The sequence below is a fragment of the Perognathus longimembris genome, chromosome 3 (assembly GCF_023159225.1).
Source record: "Perognathus longimembris pacificus isolate PPM17 chromosome 3, ASM2315922v1, whole genome shotgun sequence".
NCBI lineage: Eukaryota > Metazoa > Chordata > Mammalia > Rodentia > Heteromyidae > Perognathus > Perognathus longimembris.
The window spans coordinates 62,783,961-62,808,328 of record NC_063163.1 but is presented as its reverse complement, the minus strand read 5'-3'; the positions used below and the strand labels follow the sequence as shown (position 1 = coordinate 62,808,328).

Here is a 24,368-nt window from a genome sequence, read left to right as displayed (position 1 = left end):
CATTTACATTGTTTTTCAATACCACATAACTGAACTGTTAGCAGCCAGTGGTTTACAACTTAGTCAAATGCCAAAGCTGCAAGCCATTTAGGGAATCATAAAGGAAAAACTTTGTACTTTCAAAAGCTGCCAGCTGCTATCGTTTATTTTTATTAAAATAAAATAATCATATTCATTAGCCCACCAGCTAGCAAAAATTAAACATTTATTGGTAGAACGAACAACAAATGAGCAAGTTTCTTGTGTGCTCTTAAAATACAGTCTGTCATTTCAGTGTTTAATTTATTCACAGAATATTGGGCTTCTTTTTACATGACTGCTCACACGTGGGGTGGAATTCTCCAGCACTGTAGGAACAGACCAAGAGATGCCCATTTCCAGCCATCAACGAGTCAGACGGGGGGAGGTATTTAGTCCTTGGCTTTTTCTTTTCTCTCTTTTTAGAGGCACGGGATCATTTTCTGGATGTTGGGGAGAAAGGAGGGAGAGCTTCTTCCCACCTTACTGAAAATAGACTTTTATTTATTTATTTATTAGATCTCTCTTCCCACCTCTGGAATCTGAGAAGGGGAAGGGGGTGCTGTAGGCGGCAGTCCTTTCTCCCTCCAGGTGGCCGCGTCCACGCGTGGATGGCTTGAACGCTCGGAGCAGCGCCCCGCGGCCGGCTCTGCCCACGGTCCGCCCTTCGCAAGGCAGCAGTCGCCACCTCCTCCGGCCGGCGGGGACGGCGCCGGCCTGGCCCAGCCCCAGCCCCAACCCCAACCCCAGCAGCTCCCGCGGGCGCAGCCAGCCCAGCGCCCCGCAGCTCGGAGCCCCCCATTGGTGCAGCCCCCCCCCGCCTTTATTTATTCAGCTAAAGAACCGCTCATAACATCGATCTCGTCATTTAAAAAAAGAAGAAACCCCAGGACATTTTGGGGGGACGCGATGTTGGGGATGCTGGTAAGTACATGGGGTGGACGACGCCCCCGGGGGCCACGCGTGCCGAGCCCTGGATGTCCGGGATGCGCGGCGTCTGCGTCCTCCGGGGCCGCGGGGGCTTCGTGCGGGGCGTCGGGTCCCGGGCGCCGGGGGCGGGCGGATGACGAGGCGGGGCGCGGTGGCGAGGGGCGGCGGCGGTCCGGGCGTTGCTGGCCGGGCGCGAGCTCCTAGCAGGCGGGACGGCCGAAGGGCCGGGATGGCGCGAGCGGGGGTGAGCGGGGGCGGCGGCGGGTCACAGGCACTCGCAGCCCGCCGCGCAGCAGCCCGGCAGACACACGCACACGTGCACGCGCGCCCCGCACCCGCCCCCCGCGCGGGCTCCGGTCCGGGGCGGTGGCGGCGGCGGCGGCGGCCGGGGGCGCGCGGGCCGCGCGGGCCGCGCGGGCCGGGGGCGGGCGGGGCCGCGGGGCCCCCGCGGGCAGCGGGCCGGCGGGGACGGCGCTCGGGGGCCGGCCCGCGCGGCACCCATGCTCCCGGAGGGCCTCGCGGTTCCGCGGCGCTGCGGGAGGCGTCCCCCGGGGGGCTGCGGGCGGCCGGGGCGGGGTGGGGCGGAGCGCGGGCGAGCGGCGGGCTCTGGCGCTGAGTACGGCCTGTCCCGCAGGTCTGGATGTTCGTGGCCGGCTTCCTGCTCGCGCTGGCGCCGGGCCGGGCGGCGGGCGCGCCGAGGGCGGGCAGGCGGCCGACGCGGCCGCGGGGCTGCGCCGACCGGCCCGAGGAGCTCCTGGAGCAGCTGTACGGGCGCCTGGCGGCCGGCGTGCTCAGCGCCTTCCACCACACACTGCAGCTGGGGCCGCGCGAGCAGGCGCGCAACGCCAGCTGCCCGGCAGGGGGCAGGCGGGCCGACCGCCGCTTCCAGACGCCCACCAACCTGCGCAGCGTGTCGCCCTGGGCATACAGGTGAGCTGGCCGCGCGGGGCGGGGCGGGGCCGGTGGAGCCAGTGGGGCGGGGCCCGGTGGAGCACTGGGCGGGTGGGCGTGGCCACGTGGAGAAAATGGGGCGAGTGGGCGTGTCCTGGTGGAGCTAGAGTCGGGAGGAGCCGGGTAAGGAGGGGCGGGTGGTGCCCAGGGGAGCAAATGGGTAGGTGGGCGTGGCAGAGTGGAGCGGGTGGAGCCAGGCGGAGCAAGTGGGGTGGGTGGGCGTGGCCGGGTGGAGCAAGTGGGGCGGGGCGGGGTGGGGCATGTGGAGCAAATGGAAAGGGACCAGGGTGCTAAGACTGGAACAGGATGGGCGGGGACAGGTGGAGCCAGTGTCCTGGGACTAGTTGAGGCGCGGTAGGCCTGTGGGTGGGGCAGGTCCTTGTGGGTCACAAGGGATCGAGTTAGTGAGAGGGATGAGTAGGTATGGAGGCATTAACCTTTTAGGCAGGGAGTGGGCAGGTGGAATAACCAATTCATTAGTTCATTCCAGCACACGCAGGAATTCCATGAAGGAATCCTGCTTCCCCTTATTTGCTTTTCCATTAATTCAAATGAGCCCCACTTCTTTGCCAGGTGCATAGTTAAGGGGGTTCTTTTTCTACCTTGGTTTGAGGAATCAAACCAAGTGGTCTGTTTGTGTGGAACTTTGCACAGAAGACCTGTTAAAGTTCTGATGTGGAAATCCAGGCGTTTTCTTGAGAGCCTACGTGGATGGAGACTTCTTGGTGCTGAAAGCTTCCACTGTGTGCTAGTTTACCCGTGCAGACGGGGAGATCTCATGAAAATAACATGAAAGCCTGATGCCAGCGGTTCACCCTGTAATCCTAGCTATTCAGGAGGCTGAGATGGTGGTTTGAAGCCAGCCCAGGCAGGAAAGTCCACGAAATTCTTATCTCCAATTAACCAGCAAAAAGCCAGAAATAAAGGTGTGGTTCAAGTGGCAGAGTGCCAGCCTTGAGCGAAAAAACTTAAGAACAGTGCTCAGGCCTTGGGAGCAAGTCTCAATACTGCCACCAAAACCAAACACACCTGGGCTTCCTTGACGTGAAAGTAGCAGACCACCTTTCCAGTCTCATCCTCTTGCTTTCCTGTCCTCCCACCATTCCCTCTACTTCTCCAGCCTCATCTTATGCTTTTGTTATGCTAAACAGGATTAGAGAGTAAGTTTTAAGACCAGGGTCTGGCTTTCTTCCAGAAGAAGCTGCTGCCTGGCTGGGACTGAAGTCCCAGTGTGCTGAAAGGCATAAGCTCAGCGCACAGCATGGTTTCAAGCCCTGTTGGGTACACTGCCCATGTTTTTTGGCTTAGGTTATTCACTCTATTTAAGCAAAGAGGGAAACAAAATGTGAAGTGTTCTGAGAGGAAGGGAGGAGTTCACTGTTGGGCCTGAGAGGCACAGGGAAGAAAGGCAGCCCTGTGTGTGGGCATTGGAGCTCAGGAGGGAGCAAGGCTGGAGAGCAAGCTGGGAGTCCTAGCCCTAACATGGTGCAGTCTGGTAGCTTAGGCTGCCCTCTGGCTGCCCTCTGTAGGCACTGATGCCAGTGTCTTCCCCAGGCTGTATTGGAGTGAGAGGGGTGGGGAAAGGAGCTTATGGGTGAGACCTGTCCACAGGGTTATTTAGACTCAGTAGGGGCTGCTCTCCCACCTGTCATGTGTGGAACCTCAGGGCTGGGTGGTCCCAGGAACAGAGATAGATCAGGGGACTTGAGGAATCTCCTATAGCCCCTTTCACATTTTAGCAGCAATAATGACATTGGTAGCTTGCCCTGGAGACAGTCTTCAGGGAATGGCAGTGGGCTAGGGCTGCAGACAGCCCTGCTTTCCAGCCTGGAGGCCTCAGCTTCCCTCTCTCCCCCCCCCTCCCCCCAATCCCTCAACCCCTCTCACCACCTCTGGGGTCTGTGAGAAGATTAGAGAAAGTGAGACCCAACACAGGGATGCAATGCCTCTGTGCATCTGATCATGGCAATGGAAACAAAGTTTTTAATTTGTTGCTATTTTTCTCTTCTTTTTGTCTTGTTTGTTCATTTGTCTGTCTTGGGGAGGGTAAGGGGGGGCACAGAAATGGAGGGACAAGGGTGAACAAATGTAGCAGTGATATTTACCAGATACTTGTAAGTGGGGATGGGAGGGAAAAACTTGGAGAAAGCAAGGGAAGGGATGACACTGCCCAAAAAGAAATGTACTCACTACCTGACTTATGTAACTGTAACCCATCTGTACATCACCTCTATAACCATTTAAAAAATGTTAATGGGAAAGTGAGGCCAGGTGCCAGTGGCTCACCCCTGTAATCCTAGCTACTCAGGAGGCTGAAGACCCGATGCTTGCAGTTCAAAGCCAGCCCAGGCAGGAAAGTCTGTGAGAATCTTAGCTCTCAATTAACCACCAGAATAACGGAAGTGGCTCTGTGACTCAAGTGGTAAGAGTGCTAGCCTTGAGCTGAAGAACTCAGAGACAGCACCCAGATCCTTAGTTCAACTGAAAAAAAAAAAAAAAGACCTACAAAGTGTAGAGCCTCTTGGGCTAGAGGGGTGGTAGATGCACCTCATTGGACTCCTAATGGAGTGCTTAGTGTTGTGCCAAGTTGCAAGACCACCCCCAAGAAGACCACCGAGATTCAGACACTCCGAAATGCAAAAGCAAGGCAAGGGTTTATTGAACGAGCTGCCAACTCGGGCCTCGTCCTACCCACCGACACAGCGGAGGTTAGGAGGAAGCCCCGAGCTGTGATTACACAGGGCTTATAAAGGCAAAGAACAAGGTTACAACAATCAGCTGTGCAAGCAAGATTAGCACACAGGTACAAATCTGATTGGCTCAGGGTTCGATTCTAAAATGGGGTTCACGTGGTGGGGCCTGACTTCAAAGTCTGGCACCTCATTTCCCCCTTTTTCTTTTTGGTACCTTGGGAGCCAATCATGGCTCCATTCTGTCCATTTCAATGGCTTGCATGTCTAGGGGATGATATAGAGGTAAGGCATGGGCCAGTAGGACCCAATGTAGTAACCAAAGGGCCTGTCACCATTTCTTACAAGAATATTCTCTGTACCTCTGTTCTGCATGTCTCTAGTTTATCCTGCCTCATCTTCCCAAAAACAACTCTGGTCCCTTGATTTTAAAGGGGGGCTGATGGGTGAAGATCATCCATCTTCTGTAATTTCTTCAGGCTGACTCAGGGGCGTTGACCTTACCTAGCCAGGAACCTATAACCTTAGTCTCAGTCTTGAGGCGAAGGCAAAGCGGCTGAGTTGGGTGCTTGGAGACCTCCCATGTTCCACCACGGTAGTTGTCATCCAGGGCAAAGGGGTCAGCTGGCCTGGCGTGGAAGCAATGAACCCAAGTGGCGATGCCGTCTAGGGTCCCTTCCACCGTGGTTAATCTGTTGATTGGGGGCATTGGCAAGCTGACAGGCCTTTAACAGATCTCAATAAGGACACAACACAATCTCAGGTCTACAAGCTTTCTTTCCTAAACAGATGTATCAGCTTAAAATTCTTACTGCCAGTCAGGGCTTTGAGTAAATGCGGGGGGTGAGATTTTAATCTATCCTCTCATTTGACAAACTTACCCTTACTAACCACTATCACAGATGACTGGCAAATTCCTGCCCAGTAGACAGACATGTGCATTGGAAAGGCATGCTTATGAACTATTCTTCTAGGACTTCCCGGCTTTGATTAACTTTTGAAAGGCCAAATAGGAGTGACTCTAGGATCTGACACCATCTCTGCCATCCAAGCAGTGGCTTACTGCCTCTGGATGCTCCATCACTTTTGTCCCAGGAGTGACTTTCGACTTGGACTCAGGGCCTGAGTGCTGTCCCTCAGCTCTCCAGCTCAAGACTAGCACCCTACCACTTTTGAGCTCCACACCACTCCGTTCCCAGCACTCTGCTGGCTGATTAGAGACAAGTCTCTCACAGGGACCTTTCTTTGCCCGGGCTGGCTTCGAACCGCAGATTCAGATCAATGAGTCTTATAAGGGGCCACTTTACTCCAATTATAAGCAACAAGGTGGTCCACATAGAAGTAGTTTTTAAGCATGCTCTCTTACCTGGAACTTATTAAGGGTCAGTATTAGATCTTGACAAACTTGTAGGAATCACCTGTGCTTCTCTGTGGGCCTGCTGGAAACTGTTACAAAAAACCTACAAAGAAGCTGGAATGGCAATTAAAACATTTTGGTAGCCATAATTCTCCTTTTCTCACTTTGCAATAATTATTTAGGACAATTTTACTTCCAAATTTCTTATCTAGAAATGTATTCTTGATTTCCAAAGCCTTTTTAACACTAACACAACACTTTAGCTTTTATCTGCATCGGAAAAACTGAAGCTCACAGGCAATCTGAAACCAGGTGCCACCCTTTGCTTACGTGCTGCTTGTTTTAAAAGAGCCTCTTTTTTTTTTGTTTTTTCTTCAGTCCCAGTTACTGCATGGCATGAAGACCTTTGAATTTAAACTTAGTTTTGCATCATACTGCAGTCTTGAACATGTTCACACTCACACATGCACACACACATACATTTTCAAAAGATCTTAAAGCGCGCTGAATAAGCATCGGCCGTACATTTTAAGACAAAAACCTTTAACAAATGATTTTAGCATTCTCCAGCCTCATTTCCCAGGGCTTGATAGTTTTAGTAAAACATTTTTAGTCTTAGTAAAACATTTTAGCGCACCAAACAATTTTCTGCTTAAGAAGGCTGGGTGGGGGTCCCCTAGAGTTCTTTCTGTGGACACTCACACTCTGATTGTGAACCATTGCCTGTACATCTTTCCAATGAGCTATGCAGGTTTGACACAAAAGAGACTGTTAGACTTACAAACAACACAGAGATGACAACGCAGCATGGTGAGGTCACTCCCTGCCACCTGTGGGTGGCTTGGGCTGGCCCTACATCCACCACCCCGTTGGCGGCTGCGGGTCAGGACTTGGACTTGGGGCTGATGCGTCCGTGTCCTGGGCTGTCGGCGCCGTTGGGTTGACTGGGCAGGACCCTCCGGAGCGGAGGGCACAGCTGAAACATTTTCCTCAGAGTCCTCCTCTTGTAGAGTTAACTGGGATGGGGAGTATGGAGCGGGAAACATTTCCTCCTCCGTGCTTCCTCCCTATGTCAAAGCTCCCTCAATTTCCTCAAAGGTGGACCATTCTGACTTGCACAGGGTGATCCACTTTTCCCTTTTAAGGGCCACACCTTGGTTCTGAGCTATCTCCTTAACCTCCCTCCAGTGAGCTAGGATCAAGTCTAGGGGGCTAGATGGAGGTCCTCAAGATAATACAAAAGGAGGAAAACACACAGGCCTAAGAAAAGCTACGAGTTGGAGATCTCCCAAGCTGGCCCACAACCTCCTACAAGGGTGCAGAAGGAATGGACCCGAGTTGGCCCACAACCTCCTGCAAGAAGGAGTGGACCCGAGTTGGCCCACAACCTCCTGCAAGGGTGCAGAAGGAGTGGACCCGAGTTACGAGTTGGAGATCTCCCAAGTTGCCCCACAACCTCCTGCCAGGGTACAGGAGGAGTGGACCCAAGTTGGCCCACAACTTCCTGCCAGATAAGCAGAAGGAGCAGACCCAAGTACAAGGTGGGCGGGTTGAGTCTCATTTAGGAGGCCCTCCTGGTCAGTTCCGGCCAAAAACCAAACTGACTCGCGCCCTACAAGTTTAAGCAAAAGCAAAACAGACAAACAGACAAATTACAGGACAAGATAAATGAACAGTGCTGTTTTCTTACCTTCGGAGTCTGGGATCTCGGGGTCTCTGGGGCTATCCCGGACGAGCCCCCAAATGTTGTGCCAAGTTGCAAGACCACCCCCAAGAAGACCACCGAGATTCAGACACTCCGAAATGCAAAAGCAAGGCAAGGGTTTATTGAACGAGCTGCCAACTCGGGCCTCGTCCTACCCACCGACACAGCGGAGGTTAGGAGGAAGCCCCGAGCTGTGATTACACAGGGCTTATAAAGGCAAAGAACAAGGTTACAACAATCAGCTGTGCAAGCAAGATTAGCACACAGGTACAAATCTGATTGGCTCAGGGTTCGATTCTAAAATGGGGTTCACGTGGTGGGGCCTGACTTCAAAGTCTGGCACCTCACTTAGGACCCCAGTGGCCAGGGAAAGAGGTGGCTTCCAGCTCAGGGGCCAAGGGGTTGCCCTAGCCCTCCTAGATCTGCAGGTTCCACTTCCACACATCCAACTAACAGCATATCAAAAGTCTTAGAAAGCCAGGCATTGGTAGCTCATGCCTGTAACCCTAGCTACTCCAGAGGCTGAGATCTGAGGATCATGGTTCAAAGCTAGCCCAGACAGCAAATCCAATGAGACTCTTCTCTCTAACTCACTATTATAAAGCAGGAAGTTGGGCTGGGGATATGGCCTAGTGGCAAGAGTGCTTGCCTCGTATACTTGAAGCCCTGGGTTGGATTCCTCAGCACCACATATACAGAAAATGGCCAGAAGTGGCGCTGTGACTCAAGTGGCAGAGTGCTAGCCTTGAGCAAAAAGAAGCCAGGGACAGTGCTCGGGCCCTGAGTCCAAGGCCCAGGACTGTCAAAATAAATAAATAAATAAAATAAAATCTCACTGTTTAAAAAAATAAGTAAATAAAAAATAAAGCAGGAAGTTGAGCTGTGGTTCAAGTGGTAGAGAACTATCCTTAAGGAAAAAAAAAATCAGGGACAGGGCCCAGGCCCAGAGTTCAAGCCCCAGGTACCAAAAATCTTAGAAAACAATCAAAAGCATATATCTAATCTTTAAGTACTTGTACATAGGAGTTGCCATCCAACAAAGCAGTTTATGTATACAATTATCTAGATCAATATCACCCCTGTTATCATTCTCCCCCATCCCTCCCAATCCTGCCTCTATCATCAATTTTCTTAATTTTGTAGGCTATGTTTTTTGTGGTTTTTTTGGTCAGTTGTGGGGCTTGAATTCAGGACCTGGGTGCTGTCCCTGAGCTCTTCAGCTCAAGGCTAGCACTCTACCACTTGAGCCACAGCGCCACTTCCAGTTTTCTGGTGGTTAATTGGAGGTAAGAGTCTTACAGGCTTTCCTGCCCTGCCTGGCTTGGAACTGCAATCCTCAGATCTCAGCCTCTTAAGTAGCTAGGGTTACAGGCGTGAGCCACTGGCACCAGGCTTCCATTGAATTTTATGACTGCCTTCTCCCCCTTTCCTCTCTTCATTCCTCTACCCCCGCTTCCTCTACCACCACCACCACCACCTTTCCAGGATTGATATCCTGGTGTTTATTTTGTTGGACTGTGAGTTAGTCATTCCAAGGTATTATACAGTTTGAGTTCTCCCTTGAATCTACCATATTTTGATTAATACATTTGTGTATGCTGTATACCACCCCCAAAGTGTTTACTCGTGTATTTATAAATTAATTCTAGCTCCCATATAAGAGAGAAAACATAATGTTCTTTTTCTCTCTGGGCCTGACATGATTTTTCCCCCTCATTGTTTCCCAAACAATATACCACAACAACAACTTACAGGACATGCACATATATTAGGAATTGCAAGTCATCTAGGGGTGGCTTAAGTCTTCTTGATACATTTCTATAAGGGAGCTGAGCTTAGGAGAATTGGACATTTTGTACTAGAGGTCTTAGAGCCTTTCCCCTGTGGTACCAAGAAACAAGATAAACATATTTCTATAGGCAAGACAGTTGGCAAGAGCTCAAAGAAGGTTGGATAGGGAAACACTGCAAGTTAGCAATATTAGTGCATACAGGAAGAATCTTTAGGTGGTAAGATGGCTTTTAAAATAGGCATTTGGAGCTGGGTGCTGGTAGCTCACACCTGTACTCCTAACTACTCAGGAGGCTGAGATCTAAGGATCACAGTTTGAAGCCAGCCCGGGCAGGAAAGTCCATGAGACTCTTATGTCCAGTTAACCACTAAAATAACAGAAGTGGAATGGAGCACTAGCCTTGAACACAAAAGCTCAGGGACAGTGCCCAGGCCCTGAGTTCAAAGCTCCAATACTTGCACACCTAATAAAAAAAAATGCAGTAGTACAAAAATAGGTATTTGGGATGTCAGGAAGCTTTCCAGGTATTTGGGGAAGAGCGGCATCAGGGTGTATGCACAACTGGGTTGCCAGCTGGGACAAATACAGCAGGATCTCACAACTGTGTGAGAAGAAAATTCTAGATGACATAAAGATTTAAATGAAAAAGAAAAACCCACAAAGGAGGAGAAAAACACCATCAGTTACATTTGTAATCTTGGGTTGGAGGAGGCTCGTTAGCAGCTCACAGTCCCCAAATGCTATAAAAGATAAGGTTGAAAACTGCAATTACGTAACTGTGTGCTGGTTCATGCTAGTTCTTCTTTAGGGGGAAAAAAAGAGAGAAACTCGGAGAAACCAGGGGGAAAATATTTGCAACCTAGATCACAAAGGTCTCATTTCCTTTATTTATTTGTTGATTTATTATTGTTCTAGTACTGGACTTAAAATCAGGGCCTCACACTCTTGCTCAAGGCTAGCACTCTACCCCTTGAGCCACCTCACCACTTCTGGCGTCTGCTGGGTAACTAGACATCAGGGTCTCAGGGACTCTCCTGCCCAGGTTAGCTTCCATCTTCCATCTTCCGAGCTGTCAGCCCCGTGATTAGCTAGGATTACAGGCCACCAGCACTCAGCAAGATCTTTTACAACTACCATGTTGCTTTGAGGAGGATGTGAGGATGGAGAAAGAAAATAGCCTCCCTTGTGCAGTAGAGAGTTGGGAGGTGCCACAACTTTTACAAAAGGCAGTTGGGTGTTAACTATCAAAGGAAAAGATTTTTTGAGATGAGGTGTTGGGATGTTGCCCCAGCTGCCCTTGCACTTCTGCGCTTAAGTCATCCTGCTTCGCTCTGAGTAACTGGGATTACAAGCATAATATTACTGCAGGCAACTATGTAATTATATGTATACAAATTTATATTTATATAAACTGATACCTAATTTATAAATTCACATATATTTTAACCTAGTCATTCAACTTACCAGTATTTCTCCTTTGGACCCATGTGTCTGTCCATGTACCAAATGATAGGTAAACAAGGATATGAACTCATTCCTGTAATTCATATAGCCCAGCAGTGAGTTTAGGAGAATACTCCATGCTACAAAGAATGAGACAGCTCTACAGTGCTTTAGGTGGATTGATCAGTCACCACCTTAAAGTGGGCAAAGCATACCATCACTTCTGTGTTATGTGAGGAACTGGTTGGGTGCAGTGGTGACATCTGTAATCCCAGCTACTTAGGAGAGCTCATGTTTGTGGCCATCTTAGAATACATAGTGAGACTCTGTCCAAAAAAGGGGGGGGGCTGAGAGTGTGGTTCAAATGGTAGAGTGCTTACCTAGCAAGCCAGAGGCTCTGGTTCAGTTCCTCAGTGGAAAAAGACAGAGAGGGAGACAGAGAGAGGGAAGAGAACAGGGAGGGAGAGTCATGCCATAACATATGCAAAATTATTTTCTTTCTTCTTCTTTTTTTTTTGCCAGTCCCAGGGCTTGGACTCAGGGCCTGAGCACTGTCCCTGGCTTCTTTTTGCTCAAGACTAGCACTCTGCTTCTTGAGCCACAGTGCCACTTCTGGCCATTTTCTATATAGGTGGTGCTGGGAATTGAACCCAGGGCTTCATGTACAGGAGGCAAGCACTCTTGCCACTAGGCCATATTCCCAGCCCACAAAATTATTTTCTTTAAGAGGCAAGATCTCAGCATGTCACTGATCTGGGTCTTAAACTTCTGAGCTTGAGCTGTCTCCCTTCTTCAGCATCCCCAGTAGCGGAACTGTAGGCGTGTGCGCCACCATGTCCACTAGAGACAGTGCCATTAAGTTGAATGCAGAAAGAGAAATTCCTGGACCCCAAAGGAAAGCAGATTCTGAAGAAAATAAGGCTCAGGGCAGACAGGATGCCTGCACAGTCTGGGTGGGAAAGGACCTGTGCCTAGGCTATGGGCACTGTGGACATTGGGGAGGGGGGTCCTCTCGGCCCTGAAACTCCATGTCAGGGATGGGCTGGGATGAAAGATGTCTCCAGGTGAGAGGTCCAACATGGCCAGAGCCGGAATCCTCATCCCAAGCACCTCTGGGCCCATCCAGCTGGCTTCCTGCCCGGGTTGCTCTTAGGAGAGCAACAGCCACTCCCAGAATAGGAAAGTATTTTCTCATTGACTTGGTGGCATGATGTTTATTTCTCTTCTGTTCAACAAACAAAAAACAGGTGCCAAAAATAAAACGAGTCTACTTGCCTGGTCAGTTGTTTGCAAAGGCACCGTCACATATTAAGAAACAGATTGCAAGGCAAGTAGAAGTTTACCGAGGGTTAAGAACACAGTGCTGTGTGTGGTGACACGTGAATTGGAGATGGCTTACATTTTCCAATTTGTAGTGGCAGTCTAAAGATATCTTGTTTCTAGGATCGGAAGAATGCATCATATTTTGGGGGGTCTTATTTGGTTTTTTTCCCCTCCAGGGAGTCTAAGAGATGATCCCTAAATTTATTTTACAGTAAACAATTTCTTGGCTGGCAGTAACACATGGGGAAATGGAAAAGAAAACCGGGAGCCGGGACAGAAGCGAAGGAGAGAGAGGACAGGACAGGGACTTAAAAATAGATGCTTGGGCCACCAGGGAGTTGCTGGGGTGGAAGGGGGCGGGGGCAGCGAGGCCCCCAGGACATGAGTAGGATGCCTTCCTAAGGGGCACTGAGGCACCTAAACTTTGGGAAGAGGGAAAAATCAGAAGCACATAAATTCCCCTTAGGGGTGCCCAGACAATGAATGACAGCAAGGGGCTGGAGGCCGCCTCAGAGCCCACTCACCAGAGCGCAGTACAGTGCCCAGTGCCCACTGGGAAGAAGAAAGGGGCCACTCCTAGTGCCTGGGAATATTCTGCTTGCTAATTTGGTCCCTGAGTGGCAGCTTCCAGTTACTGCCTCAGCCATGCATTCATGGGGTGACTGCGTGCTGCAACAAATCCATTGCTGTGATCACCAGCATTGCCTCTGAGTTTCCTCAGCTGAAGCTGAGTTTGGGTGGCTCATGACTCCTACTCCAGAGGCTGAGATCTGAGGGTCAATGTTCACAGCCAGCCCGAGCAAGAAAACCTGTGAAACTCTTACTGCCAATTAACTGCCCAAAAGCCCGAAGTGGGTCTGTGGCTCACATAGTAGAGTGCTAGCCTTGAGCAGAAAAGCTAAGGGACAGTGACCTGGTTCTGAGTTCAAAACCCACTACTGACAATAACAAACTAAATAAAGTGATTTTTTCAGTAGTAAAAGGCTGGTTTATAGAAAGAATGACTTTGCTACCCTCATCGCAGACACCCAGTTGCTTGTGTGCCGTGTCCATGAGCCAGTGGTCACATTCATACCAGACCTATGCAGGAACACGGTGGGGCGCGACTGGCCCTCTGCTCTCCTCCAGCCTCAGGCACTAGATATCTCATTCTCTCCTCCATCAATTTTTTTTTTTGGATTTTTTTTTTGCCAGTCCTGGGGCTTGGACTCAGGGCCTGAGCACTGTCCCTGAGTTCCTTTTGCTCAAGGCTAGCACTCTGCCACTTGAGCCACAGTGCCACTTGTGGATTTCTCTTTTTATGTGGTGCTGAGGAATCGAACCCAGGGCTTCATGCATACAAGGCGAGCACTCTACCACTAAGCCACATTCCCAGCCCTCCTCCATCAAATTTTAAAAATTAGCTGGGTATCCTAGTTACTCAGAAGGCTGACATCTGAGGATCCCGGTTCAAAGCCAGCTTGGGCTAGAAAGCCTGTAAGACTCTTATCTCCAATTAACTACTAAAAAGCTGGCAATGGTGCTGTTGCTCAAAGTGGTAGAACACTAGCCTTGAGCACAAAAGATCAGAGATACCACCCAGGCCCTGAGTTCAAGTCCCAAGACTGGCATAACATTATATATATATATACACACATATATATGTATGTATGTATGTTATCAGAGGCCATTGGGGTTGGTGGCCCACACCAACCTAAGCATTTGGGAGACTGAGGCAGGAGGATGGTGAGTTGGAGACTTCCAACTGTGCTACTGAGACCCTGTCCCAAATGACAGAAGTTATCAAAGACATGTGACAATAGCGAAATAAAGGTCTGCTTCAATCCCTGATTTTCAGTTTATTTTATTTTCAGTTAACCAAAGCTAACTGCCACCTATGCTATTAAATGTGAAATCCCAGAGCTAATACCTGAGTTTTTAGTTGCTTGCTGTTCTGAGTGGTGCCCTGAGGTCTTGTGCTCTGCCACTGTGTCCTGACTGGGGTATGAAGTGTCCCTCTTGTGCTGTGTCAGCCACATAGTGCCACCATGCATTCTGGTGACACCTCCTAAACTTCCACCATCTCCCCCTGCCTGCTGTGCACCTCCCAAGGGGGAGCACGGTACACAAAGATACTTGGAGAGAGAACATAGCCCCATAGCTTTTACTATAGTGTTATACTTGTTCTAATCTATTGTTTTTTTAGCATGCTTTATCTATTTATTTATTCCCAGTACAAGGGCTTGAACTCAGCACCTCATGCTGTCTGTGCTTTAGGTTTTTCACTCGAGATGGTTCTCCATGCTGGTCACTGGTGGCTCACACCTGTAATCCTAGCTACTCAGGGGGCTGAGATCTGAGGATCATAGTTTGAAGCCATCCCGGGCAGAAAAGTCCCCAGGAGATTCTTATCTCCAGTTAAACAATCAAAAGCCAGAAGTGGAGCTGAGGCTCAAAGTGGTGGTGGAGCACTAGCCTTGAACACAAAGAGGTCAGTGACAGTGCTCAGATCCTGAGTTCAAGCCCCGTGGCTGACAAAACTCCTCAACTCCACTTGACTTTCCTGCCTGGGCTAGCTCTGAACCTCAATCCCCAAATCTTAGCCTCCTGAGTAGGTAGAATTCTAGATGTGAGCCACCAATACCCTGTCAGTCATGGGGCTTGAATTCAGGGCTGGGGCCTGTCCCTGAGCTTTTTTGCTCAAGGCTAATGCTCTACACTTTGGACCACAGCACCACTTCTGGTTTTTTTTTTGTTTGTTTGTTTGTTTGTTGTTTTTTTTTTGGCCAGTCCTGGGCCCTGGACTCAGGGCCTGAGCACGGTCCCTGGCTTCTACCTGCTCAAGGCTAGCACTCTGCCACCTGAGCCACAGCGCCCCTTCTGGCCGTTTTCCATATATGTGGTGCTGGGGAATCGAACTGAGAGCTTCATGTGTAGGAGGCAAGTGCTCTTGCCATTAGGCAATATTCCCAGCCCCACTTCTGGTTTTTGAGTGGTTAATTGGAGATAAGAATCTTATGGACTTTCCTGCCCAGGCTGGCTTTGAACTGTGATCCTCGGATCTCATCTTCCTGAGTAGCTAGGATTACAGGCGTGAGCCACCAGTGCCTGGCTAAATTAAACTCTATTGTAGATGTGCATGTACAGGAAGAAAAACATTATATTTGGAAAGAAAAATATCCTGAAAAGTGTAGTATAATAGTGTGCATGGGAAGAAACTCCAGTTCCTCCCTGGGTGGTAAGGGAGACCGTCCGATAACTTTAGGGAAGGGTATACATTTTATTTCTCCTTCTAAAAAACTCCCACTCAGCCAGGTGCTGGTAGCTCACACCTAGCTACTCAGGAGGCTGAGATCCGATTATTATAGTTTGAAGCCAGCACAATTAACTACCAAAAAGCCAGAAGTGGTGTTGTGGCTCAAGTGGTAGAGCATTAGCCTTGAGCAAAAAAAAAAAAAAAAAAAAAATCTCGGGGACAGTGTCCAGGCACTGAGTTCAAGCCCCATTACATACATAAGTTAAATTGATTAATAAAATTCCCACTCATTTGTTTTTGTTTTTGTTTTTTTTGCCAGTCCTGGGCCTTGAACTCAGGGCATGAGCACTGAGCCTGGTTTCTTTTTGCTCAAGGCTAGCACTCTACCAATTGAGCCACAGAGCTACTTCTGGCTTTTTCTATATATGGTGCTGAGGAATCGAACCCAGGGCTTCACGTATATGAGGCAAGCACTTTACCACTAGGCCATATTCCCAGCCCCCATTCATTTGTTTTGAAATGTGTTTTCTGGCTTGTGTGCCAGCACTAAGAGCCCCCATAGACTGAGCAGTGCTGGGGTATGTACCCCCAGCAGCTCTCCTAGGGTCCCTGGCTCTGGATCAGGTCAGCCAAGGCAGGTGCAGAAGCCACTGTCGCCAAAAGGGGGCAGCACCATGCCAGTGTCCACACCAGATCTGACACCCTGGGTAGGCCTACCTTTGCTGTCTAGAATTTGGCATAGGAGTGAGCCCCTTTCTTTTTCAGTAGTGATCTTCAGTCATGTTTTTCTTTTCCTTTCTTTTCTTTTTGCCAGTCCTGGGGCTTGGACTCAGGGAATGAGGACTGACCCTGGCTTCTTTTTGCTCAAGGTTAGCACTCTACCACTTGAGCCACAGTGCCACTTCTGGCCTTTTTGTTTGTTTATATGGTGCTGAGGAATCGAACCCTGAGCTTCATACATGCTAGGCAAGCACTCTACCACTAAGCCACATTCCCAGCCCCCTTAGTCATGTTTTTCTTAGAAAACATGCTTTGTGCCTGTGGGTTATTCTAATGACTTTGGGATCAATTACTATCAGTCTTCAAGGAAAATCTGTCTCGTTTCAGTATAGCTATGTATCATGTCTGATGTGTGTGTGTGTGTATGTGTGTGTGTGTACAGTCTCCATACTAGCACACTTCTGTCCTTTCTGTGCTGCCTTGATGAAATTCTCATAAGAAAATCAAGGGAGAGACAGGGTGGGAGAAAGAACCAGATTGCCACTTGGCTGGGAGCCTGCAGCCCTGTTCATCCCCATTTATTGCTGTAGGTTTAAAGCAGCTTAGGCGAGAAATGTTGGTATTTTCCCCCCTCCGAATGCTTTCATGGAGGAGTGACCTTGAAAGGGCCAAAGTGTCATGCAGACTTGTCCCGAGTGGGCTTCTCAAAATCCAGGGGCTCTACTGTACCTATCAGTGTTTCAGAGTAAAAATAAAAGCATTGTCATGGAGCATTGTGGAGGGATTACCATCTGCTTTGATAGCTATTCTCTCTGAGGGCCAGGCTTAGGCCAGGCTTTACCTCAGTGAGCTAGAGTCGCCAGGGAAGGGACATATTTCATTCTCTGGACACCTCTTCGAGCACTCCTCACCTGAATAGAATGTGTATGCCCCCTCTTGCCAACACAAAGCCTGGGGCAAATGCACTCAGTGACATTCTTGTGACATTCAACTTCCAGAGGTGACACATGAAGATGGTAAAAGAGGACCATGAAGATGCTGTCCCTTACGTTGTAACAGAGAGAAAGTAGCAGGAGCTCTTCTAGAATTAAAAGAAGCTAACCATGCACGAGTGGCTTATACTTGTAACCCTAACTACTCAGGAGGCTGAGATTGGAAGATCACGGTTTGAAGCCAGCTTGAGTAGAAAAGTCTGTGAGACTCTGATCTCCAATTAACCAGCAAAAAGCTGGTAGTGGGACTGCAGCTAGAGTGGCAGAGTATTAGCCTTGAGCAAAAAAAAAAAAAAAGCTCAAGGACAGTGCTCAGGCCGAGTTCATTCTAGCCCCATTACTGGGGCTAGATTGATTTGGTAATTGTCTTTGTGTCTGATGTGGTGACAGCTGATTCACTGGCCAGGTGGGCTCCTGCTGCCCCCACGGGTGCCTCCCCCACACCCCAAGCACAGGATAGGCACATCAAAGATGGCTCTGTACCCACATTCTTGCAGCTTCCCTGAGAGAGCTCAGCCATTCCTTCCCCTCCTTCCGTGGGCATGAGCGTGTTTTCCCTTTGAAGATGCGCCTCCTCAGCTGTGTGCCCATACATGTGGCATTTGCCATGACAAAGGAATAAACACCCTTTGAGAAATCTGGGATCCTCCTCTCTCTTCTCTCCTTCCGCTGCAAGACTCTCTGCCTCCGGAAGAATTATCTTTCACATTCTTTTCCAAAGCCAGAATCTCTTCTTTCTTCCTAAAGAAGCAGATTTTATTTGGAATGGATTTTGGATTTTGGATTTTCTGGTTTCATTTAACCACGATCAGCCTGATTAGTTGCTAAATGTCCACAGATTGAATCTCTCTCTGAAGGCAACTGGGTGGGCTGGGAAACTTTGCACAAGACCCTTCCCTGGTGGTGCCTCAGTTTCCCCTAAATGAGAGGAGGATCAAGATGGAGGCTTCTTGCTCCTTGTGGCCTGGAGCCGGCTCTTTGGCAGTCAAGCTAGGTTGGCCTTGGAGCGGCTTCACTGAGCTGAGTCTGGTGTCAGTCCCAATGGAGCCACACAGACCTCTCGTTCCCTTGGCCAGGTGAAGCCCACGGGAATCTGTGCCGGGGTCAGGCCGGTGCAGTCCTTGGCTGAGTTCTTCCATGTGCTCTTTCATGAGAAAGGCACAACTGATGTTTGTTTGTCGGGGCCAGAGGAGCATTTTTCAGACTTTCTTGGCAGTACATGTTGGAGCTCTTGGACTCCCTGGGGCCTTAGCAAATGGAAGGAGGGTAGATCTGATGGGCCTCCTGGCCATCGCTTTCCCCCAGAGGGAAGCTGTTTGTGGCTTCCTGTGTCCCCATTTACCCCCTAGTGACCCTGCAGGGCCCACAGCTCCTGGTCCTGCCGCCCAGGACTCTTAGGAATTGGAGCCACTTATAGCAATGGAATCATCCCCTTCCCCAGATGCAGGGGGTTTCTCTGCCCAGGAAATAAAAGACTGGAAAGTTCAAACAAATCCCACTTCTGTGTGTGTGTGTGTGTGTGTGTGTGTGTGTGTGTCTGTCTGTCTGTCTGTCTGTCTGTCTCTGTCTCTCTCCTTTATTTTTTTTTTCATCCTGGGGAAAGAACTCATCTCTCTCAGGAGACAAGTGCTCTACCACTGAGCCACACCCAGGTCTCAAAGCCAGGTCTTTTTCTTTTTTGGCCAGACCTGGGGGCTTGAACTCAGGCCCTGGACACTGTCCCTGAGCTTCTTTTGCTCAAGGCTAGCACTCTACCACTTGAGCCACAGCACCACTTCCAGATTTTTCTGTGTATGTGGTACTGAGAAATCAAACCCAGGGCTTCATGCATGCTAGGCAAGCACTCTACCACTAAGCCACATTCCCAGCCTCAAGGCCAGGTCTTAATGACTCACGATTTCTCAGAGCCGTGGAGACCTCGGGGCCTGTAACCAGGACTGTCTATGAACATTATCTGGGGAGCTTTTAATAAAATACCAACCTCTTGGCCCCATTCCAGAGTCATTAATTCAGAACTCTTGGGGTGGAAAACATCACTATTTTTAACGATCTCATTTATGTGCCTCCGCACAAGAGCCCCAAGCGCTCCTGTTGACAGTGTGAGCTCTTGTTGAGCTAATAATGACCTTGGGCATGAGTTAGACTCAGTCGCATAGGACAGTCCTGGGCTGCACGGTCCTGAAATCCAAGCACTGGAAAAAATGCAATCATCCGATTGTTTGCCACTCACTGCCGCCACTGTGTACATGGGTAACCCATGGCGATGTCCCCTAGCGCTGCTGTGGACGGTGAGCTGGGAGGGCGGGGTTTCTGTTGGTGGAGGTCAAGGACTCCCAGGTCAGATGAACAAAGGTCACTTGGGCAGGGCAGATTGTAGGTCTGGAGCTCCCAACCCATGGGTTTGCTCCAATTCTGACAATATGAATTGCTGCCATTCTTTCGAAGTACTACTTTCTTACTGACCCAGTATTTGTACATAATTTGTGGGGGGATATGGTATGGTTCCTACCTTGGTATTATACACACACACACACACACACACACACACACACACACACACTCGCGTAATTATGTAATGAACAAATCAGGATAATTACCTATCATTTTGTATTCTTCCTCCCCCCTCCCTACCTCACTTATTTTTGTTCCAGTACTGGGGCTTGAACTCAGGGCCTCCTACGCTCACTTGTATTTTTTGGTGGTTAATTGGAGATAGGTGTCTCATGGACTTTTCTGCCTGGGCTGGCTTTAAATCCCAATCTTCACAACTCAGCCTCTTGAATAGCTAGGATTATAAGTGGGGAGCCACCCAGTGCACAGCTCATTATTTCTTTAAGAATATGGGATTTTAGACAAGGTCTTACTGTGTAGCCCAGGTTGGCCTTGAGCTCACCATCTTCCTTTGTCATGTCTCCCCAACCCTCATGATAGGAGTTGGGAGAAGGCAGGCAGTTCAAGGAACTGTAGCCTGTAGAACTTGCAGGTGGCAGGATAAGTTGATAAATCAAAACTTGGTTGTCAAAGTAATAGAGGCTGGTGGCTACAAAACAGTGAGAAAGAAGAAGAACAGAATGAGAAAATAAGAATGGGACAGTAAGTCTTTGGCACCCTGAAAAAAATCATACTAAGTAATGTGAGCCAGACCCAAAGAAACATAGACTCTATGGTTTCCTTCACTGGTAATAATTAGTACATGTCTAGGATAGTCCCAGCAGAAGATCACAATAGCTCACTATGTACATATGAACACATAAAATGATGCTACATGAAATGAACTCCAAGTTATGGAAATAAGTGGTTTATCATTGTTATTTTCAATGTACTATGTGAAATTATGCCTTTTTCCTTTGTTTTTCTTCCCTATGGTTTTACCCCTGTTTTCAGTATATCTGATTTTGTTTTGTTTTGTGTTTTTCCAGTCCTGGGGCTTGAAGTCAGGGCCTGAGCACTGTCCCTGGCTTCTTTTTGCTCAAGGCTAGCACTCTGCCACTTAAGCCACAGCACCACTTCCAGCTTTTTCTATATATGTGGTGCTGAGGAATCGAATCCAGGGCTTCATGTATACGAGGCAAGCACTCTTGCCACTAGGCCATATTCTCAGCCGCTGTCCCTGGCTTCTTTTTTGCTCAGTGCTAGCACTCTATCACTTGATCAACTTTATAGACATATTTAATAGACAAATTTGGAGGAATCGTCCAAGACTTGAAGACTGAATGGATTAGAAGTATCTTCTGTAAGCATAGCACATTGGTATAATTACCCCCCCCCCCATCAGTCTTGCCCTCATCAAACTGGCTGTCACATCCTTCAATTTGCAAAGAAACCAGGCATAGGGAGCGATTTATCCAAGACCAATCATTGATATCTAGATTGGAGGCATCTCTGTGCTTTAGGCTCAGGACTGAACTGACTACGCCCTGCCTCTTCCAGAACATCTTCTGGGCTGAGCTGGCAGGCCCCCAGTGCGGCTGAATCCGGCTCCTTGAGGCCATTTTGTCTCCACACTCACGTGGCACCTTGTGGGTTCCTAAGAGCAACAGGGAAGGACTTTGTTCCTGGAGCTGGGGGTGGGGATGGGGATCTTTGGATTGTAGTGAGGGAAACAGACTCAGCCTCTGCTGCTTTCAGTGGAAATAATTTCATGTTTTACAAAGTGGGAGGATGAGCCACTCAAGGCTGTGCCAGCAAATGCCCAGCTATACTTGGGCATCAGACAGCACATCAGGTGGCCCAGGCCTCCCGGAACGCGTGCATTGTTCTCCTTGGTCATCCGGAACCGCTTGGAATTGTTTCCTACCCGCCAGGCCCCAGGGGCAGTGCTCTTTTTCTGTCCCTGCTGTTACTTACATTCCTCTCTGAGCTCAGTTTCCATCACCTCTAATCATCCCTGGACCACGACTTCTTTGTTCTTGGATTAAGCCAGGCCAGCTGACACTCACTGGGGCCAAGGCTTCACACGTGGCCCCAGGCCACTTCTGCGCTCTGTCAGAGGGAGAAAGTTTGATGTGTTTCGAGCAGGTCCCCGATGCCAAGTTTGTGCAAGGGAGCATGCAGAAAATGTGGAGACAAAAGGAACGGTGGCTCCCAGGGAAGCCAGGCCCAGCCCTTGCTGGACAGTGTTTCCATGTTTGGGAACACAAAAGGTTCCCACATGGATGGCCCTGCTGTTCTTTCTGATGGTGGCTTTCTTGAGCCAAGAGGCACTGTTGACTCCTGGCCCGTGAGTGCCTCAGCTTCAGGCAGGGGTGGCTGTGGGGCTGCCTGGCTCTGTGGAGTTCCTCCCCATCACTTGTCCCTGACTATTCTCCTGAGCACACCGGGAACAGGTCACTCTGTAGCGCTGGGCCCTCTGGCATGCGTGCCACCACCTTGGGTGGCATGCCTGGGCTCTGCTGTCAACCACCACCTTTGTAGCCCCCTGCCTGCGGTAAGGGAAACCTCGTGAGCTCAAGCGGAGGTCTCAGCCCAAAAGGATGATGGAAAGAAGCTTTGTCCCGGGCACCAATGGAAGGCTGGGTGCTTTGAGTCAGATGAGCCTATCATACACCCAAGCCTGAGCCCCAGTCATTCCTACAGGCCACCAGGATGCTAAGAGCTGACAGGGGATGAGAACTATAGGGCAGCCTGTAGGGCCAACCTCCAGAACAAAGAACAGATTCATCACTGAGTCACCATGTTTTTGATGAGCAGATTGGTACAATGAAATTGGGGGTCACGGCAGTCTCATAAGAAATGGGGACAATGCCTTTGGAAAGGGCTCAGGGTTCCCACTAGGGACTCCCCTGGTCTCTGGGGCTGTGCAGGTGGGGGAATAAGGCTGGGTTGTGGTCTGGGCTCGCTGCCTCTCAGGAGCCATCTGGCCCAGACCACCTGTGACTCCCTGAGCCCTAGCCCGGGTTGTGGTGGCCACTTGGCATTTCACTGGGCTTGGAGGAGGATAAAACTGAGTTTAAGCCATCATTTGCTTTCCAAATGTCTCGGGCTGGCCAGTCCACCCTCTAAAACTGGGTTTTTAGGTCCCAGGCCCCAACTCCAGGAGTCCCCTTAGATCGGGCCAGTCACCCCCATATGCCACATCCCAAGACATGGTGAGCCAGGCGCCAACGGCGTACACCTGTAATCCTAGCTACTCAGGAGGCTGAGATCTGAGGATTGCAGTTCAAAGCCAGCCCGGGCAGGAAAGGCTGTGAGACACTTTATTTCCAATGAACCACCAGAAAACCGGAAATGGCGCTGTGGCTCAAGTGGTAGAGTGCTAGTCTTGAGCTGAAGAGCTCAGGGACAGCGCTTAGGCCCTGAGTTCAAGCCCCACGACTGACAACAACAAAAAAGAGATGGTGAGGGGCATGGAAGCCAGGTGGCCGGGCTTCCTTGCAAGGGTCTTGACATGAGCGTCCTACTCTCTCCCGCAGGATCTCCTACGACCCGGCGCGCTTCCCCCGGTATCTGCCCGAGGCCTACTGCCTGTGCCGGGGCTGCCTGATGGGGCTTTTCGGTGAGGAGGACTTCCACTTCCGCAGCACCCCGGTGTTCGTGCCCGCTGTGGTCCTGCGCCGCACCCCAGCCTGTGCGGGAGGCCGCGCCGTCTACACCGAGGACTATGTCACCATCCCGGTGGGGTGCACCTGCGTCCCCGAACCCGACAAGGAGGCGGGCAGCATCAACTCCAGCATGGACAAACAGGCCGCCAAGCTCTCCCTGGGCCCCAGCGACAAGCCCGCCAGCCCCTAGCCCTGCGCCCCCCGGGCTACGCACCCGTGGTCTGTCCCTGCACTGAGCCTTTGGAACTCGCCATCCAGGGTCGTCAGAAGGTAGAGCTATTATAGAAGCTGTGTGTGTGTGTGTGTGTGTGTGTGTGTGTGTGTGTGCGCGCACGTTGGTCTTGGGGCTTGAACTCAGGACCTGTGCATTGTCCCTGGGTTTTTGTTGTTTTCTCAAGGCTGGTGTTCTACCACCTGAGCCACAGCTGTGCTCCACTTTCAGCCTTTTGATGGTTCATTGGCCATAAACAGTCTTAACAGACTTTGCTGCCCAAGCTGACCTCTAACCTTGAGCCTCAGATCTCAGCTTCCTGAGTATCTGGGATTATGGGCATGAGCTACCAGCACCAACACCCAGCTATAGAAGCCTTTTACAAATCTTTTTTTAAAACATACAGTCGTTTTGAATAGGGGCAGAAACTATATTTATAGTAAGAATTTATAGCAACTATATTAAAAACTTTTTAGTAATATACCTATTCAGTTTTGCTCTGATAGAGTTTTAGATATATACTTGGAATCCTGAGAGGAGCTCTTTTTACCTGGCACCAGGCCCAGGTCTCTGGGGCTCTTCCTGTCACCCCTAGCTGACAGGGGAAAAACACACATCAACTTTCTTTTTTTCCCTCAGTCATGGAGCTTGAATTCAGGGCCTGGGTGCTGTTCCTGAACCCTTTTTGCTCAAGGCTAGCACTCTGCCACTTTGAGCCACAGCTCCCCTTCCGGTTTTCTGGTGAGTAACTGGAGATAAGAATCTCAAGAACTTTTCCTGCCCAGGCTGGCTTTGAACTGTGATCCTCAGATCTCAGCTTCCTGAGTAGCTAGGATTACAAACATGAGCCGCCTGTGCCTGACCTCTTATCTGCATTTTGACCGGTTCTCCTTTCCCACCAAGACCCTCAGAGGTCAAGGGAGGCTCAGTTCCAGAAATCCAAACCCAGTGCCATGCCTT

At 49.9% G+C, this 24,368-nt stretch overlaps 1 protein-coding gene across 1 annotated transcript; it reads left to right on the top strand.

The window, feature by feature from the left end:
• The first annotated feature begins 798 nt into the window (after nt 1-798).
• Nucleotides 799-23,399, top strand: Il17d (interleukin 17D). The gene is made up of 3 exons (XM_048341672.1): nt 799-942; nt 1,583-1,878; nt 23,069-23,399. The coding sequence occupies exons 1-3, from the start codon at nt 928-930 to the stop codon at nt 23,385-23,387; spliced, it is 630 nt and encodes a 209-aa protein (XP_048197629.1). The 5' UTR covers nt 799-927; the 3' UTR covers nt 23,388-23,399.
• The last annotated feature ends 969 nt before the right edge of the window (nt 23,400-24,368 follow it).

What these genes read in the sequence shown, in the direction of transcription:
- Il17d (XM_048341672.1), top strand. An exon ending in GTGTCGCCCTGGGCATACAG is followed by an intron (nt 1,879 to 23,068) that starts GTGAGCTGGCCG and finishes TCTCTCCCGCAG; the next exon opens with GATCTCCTACGACCCGGCGC.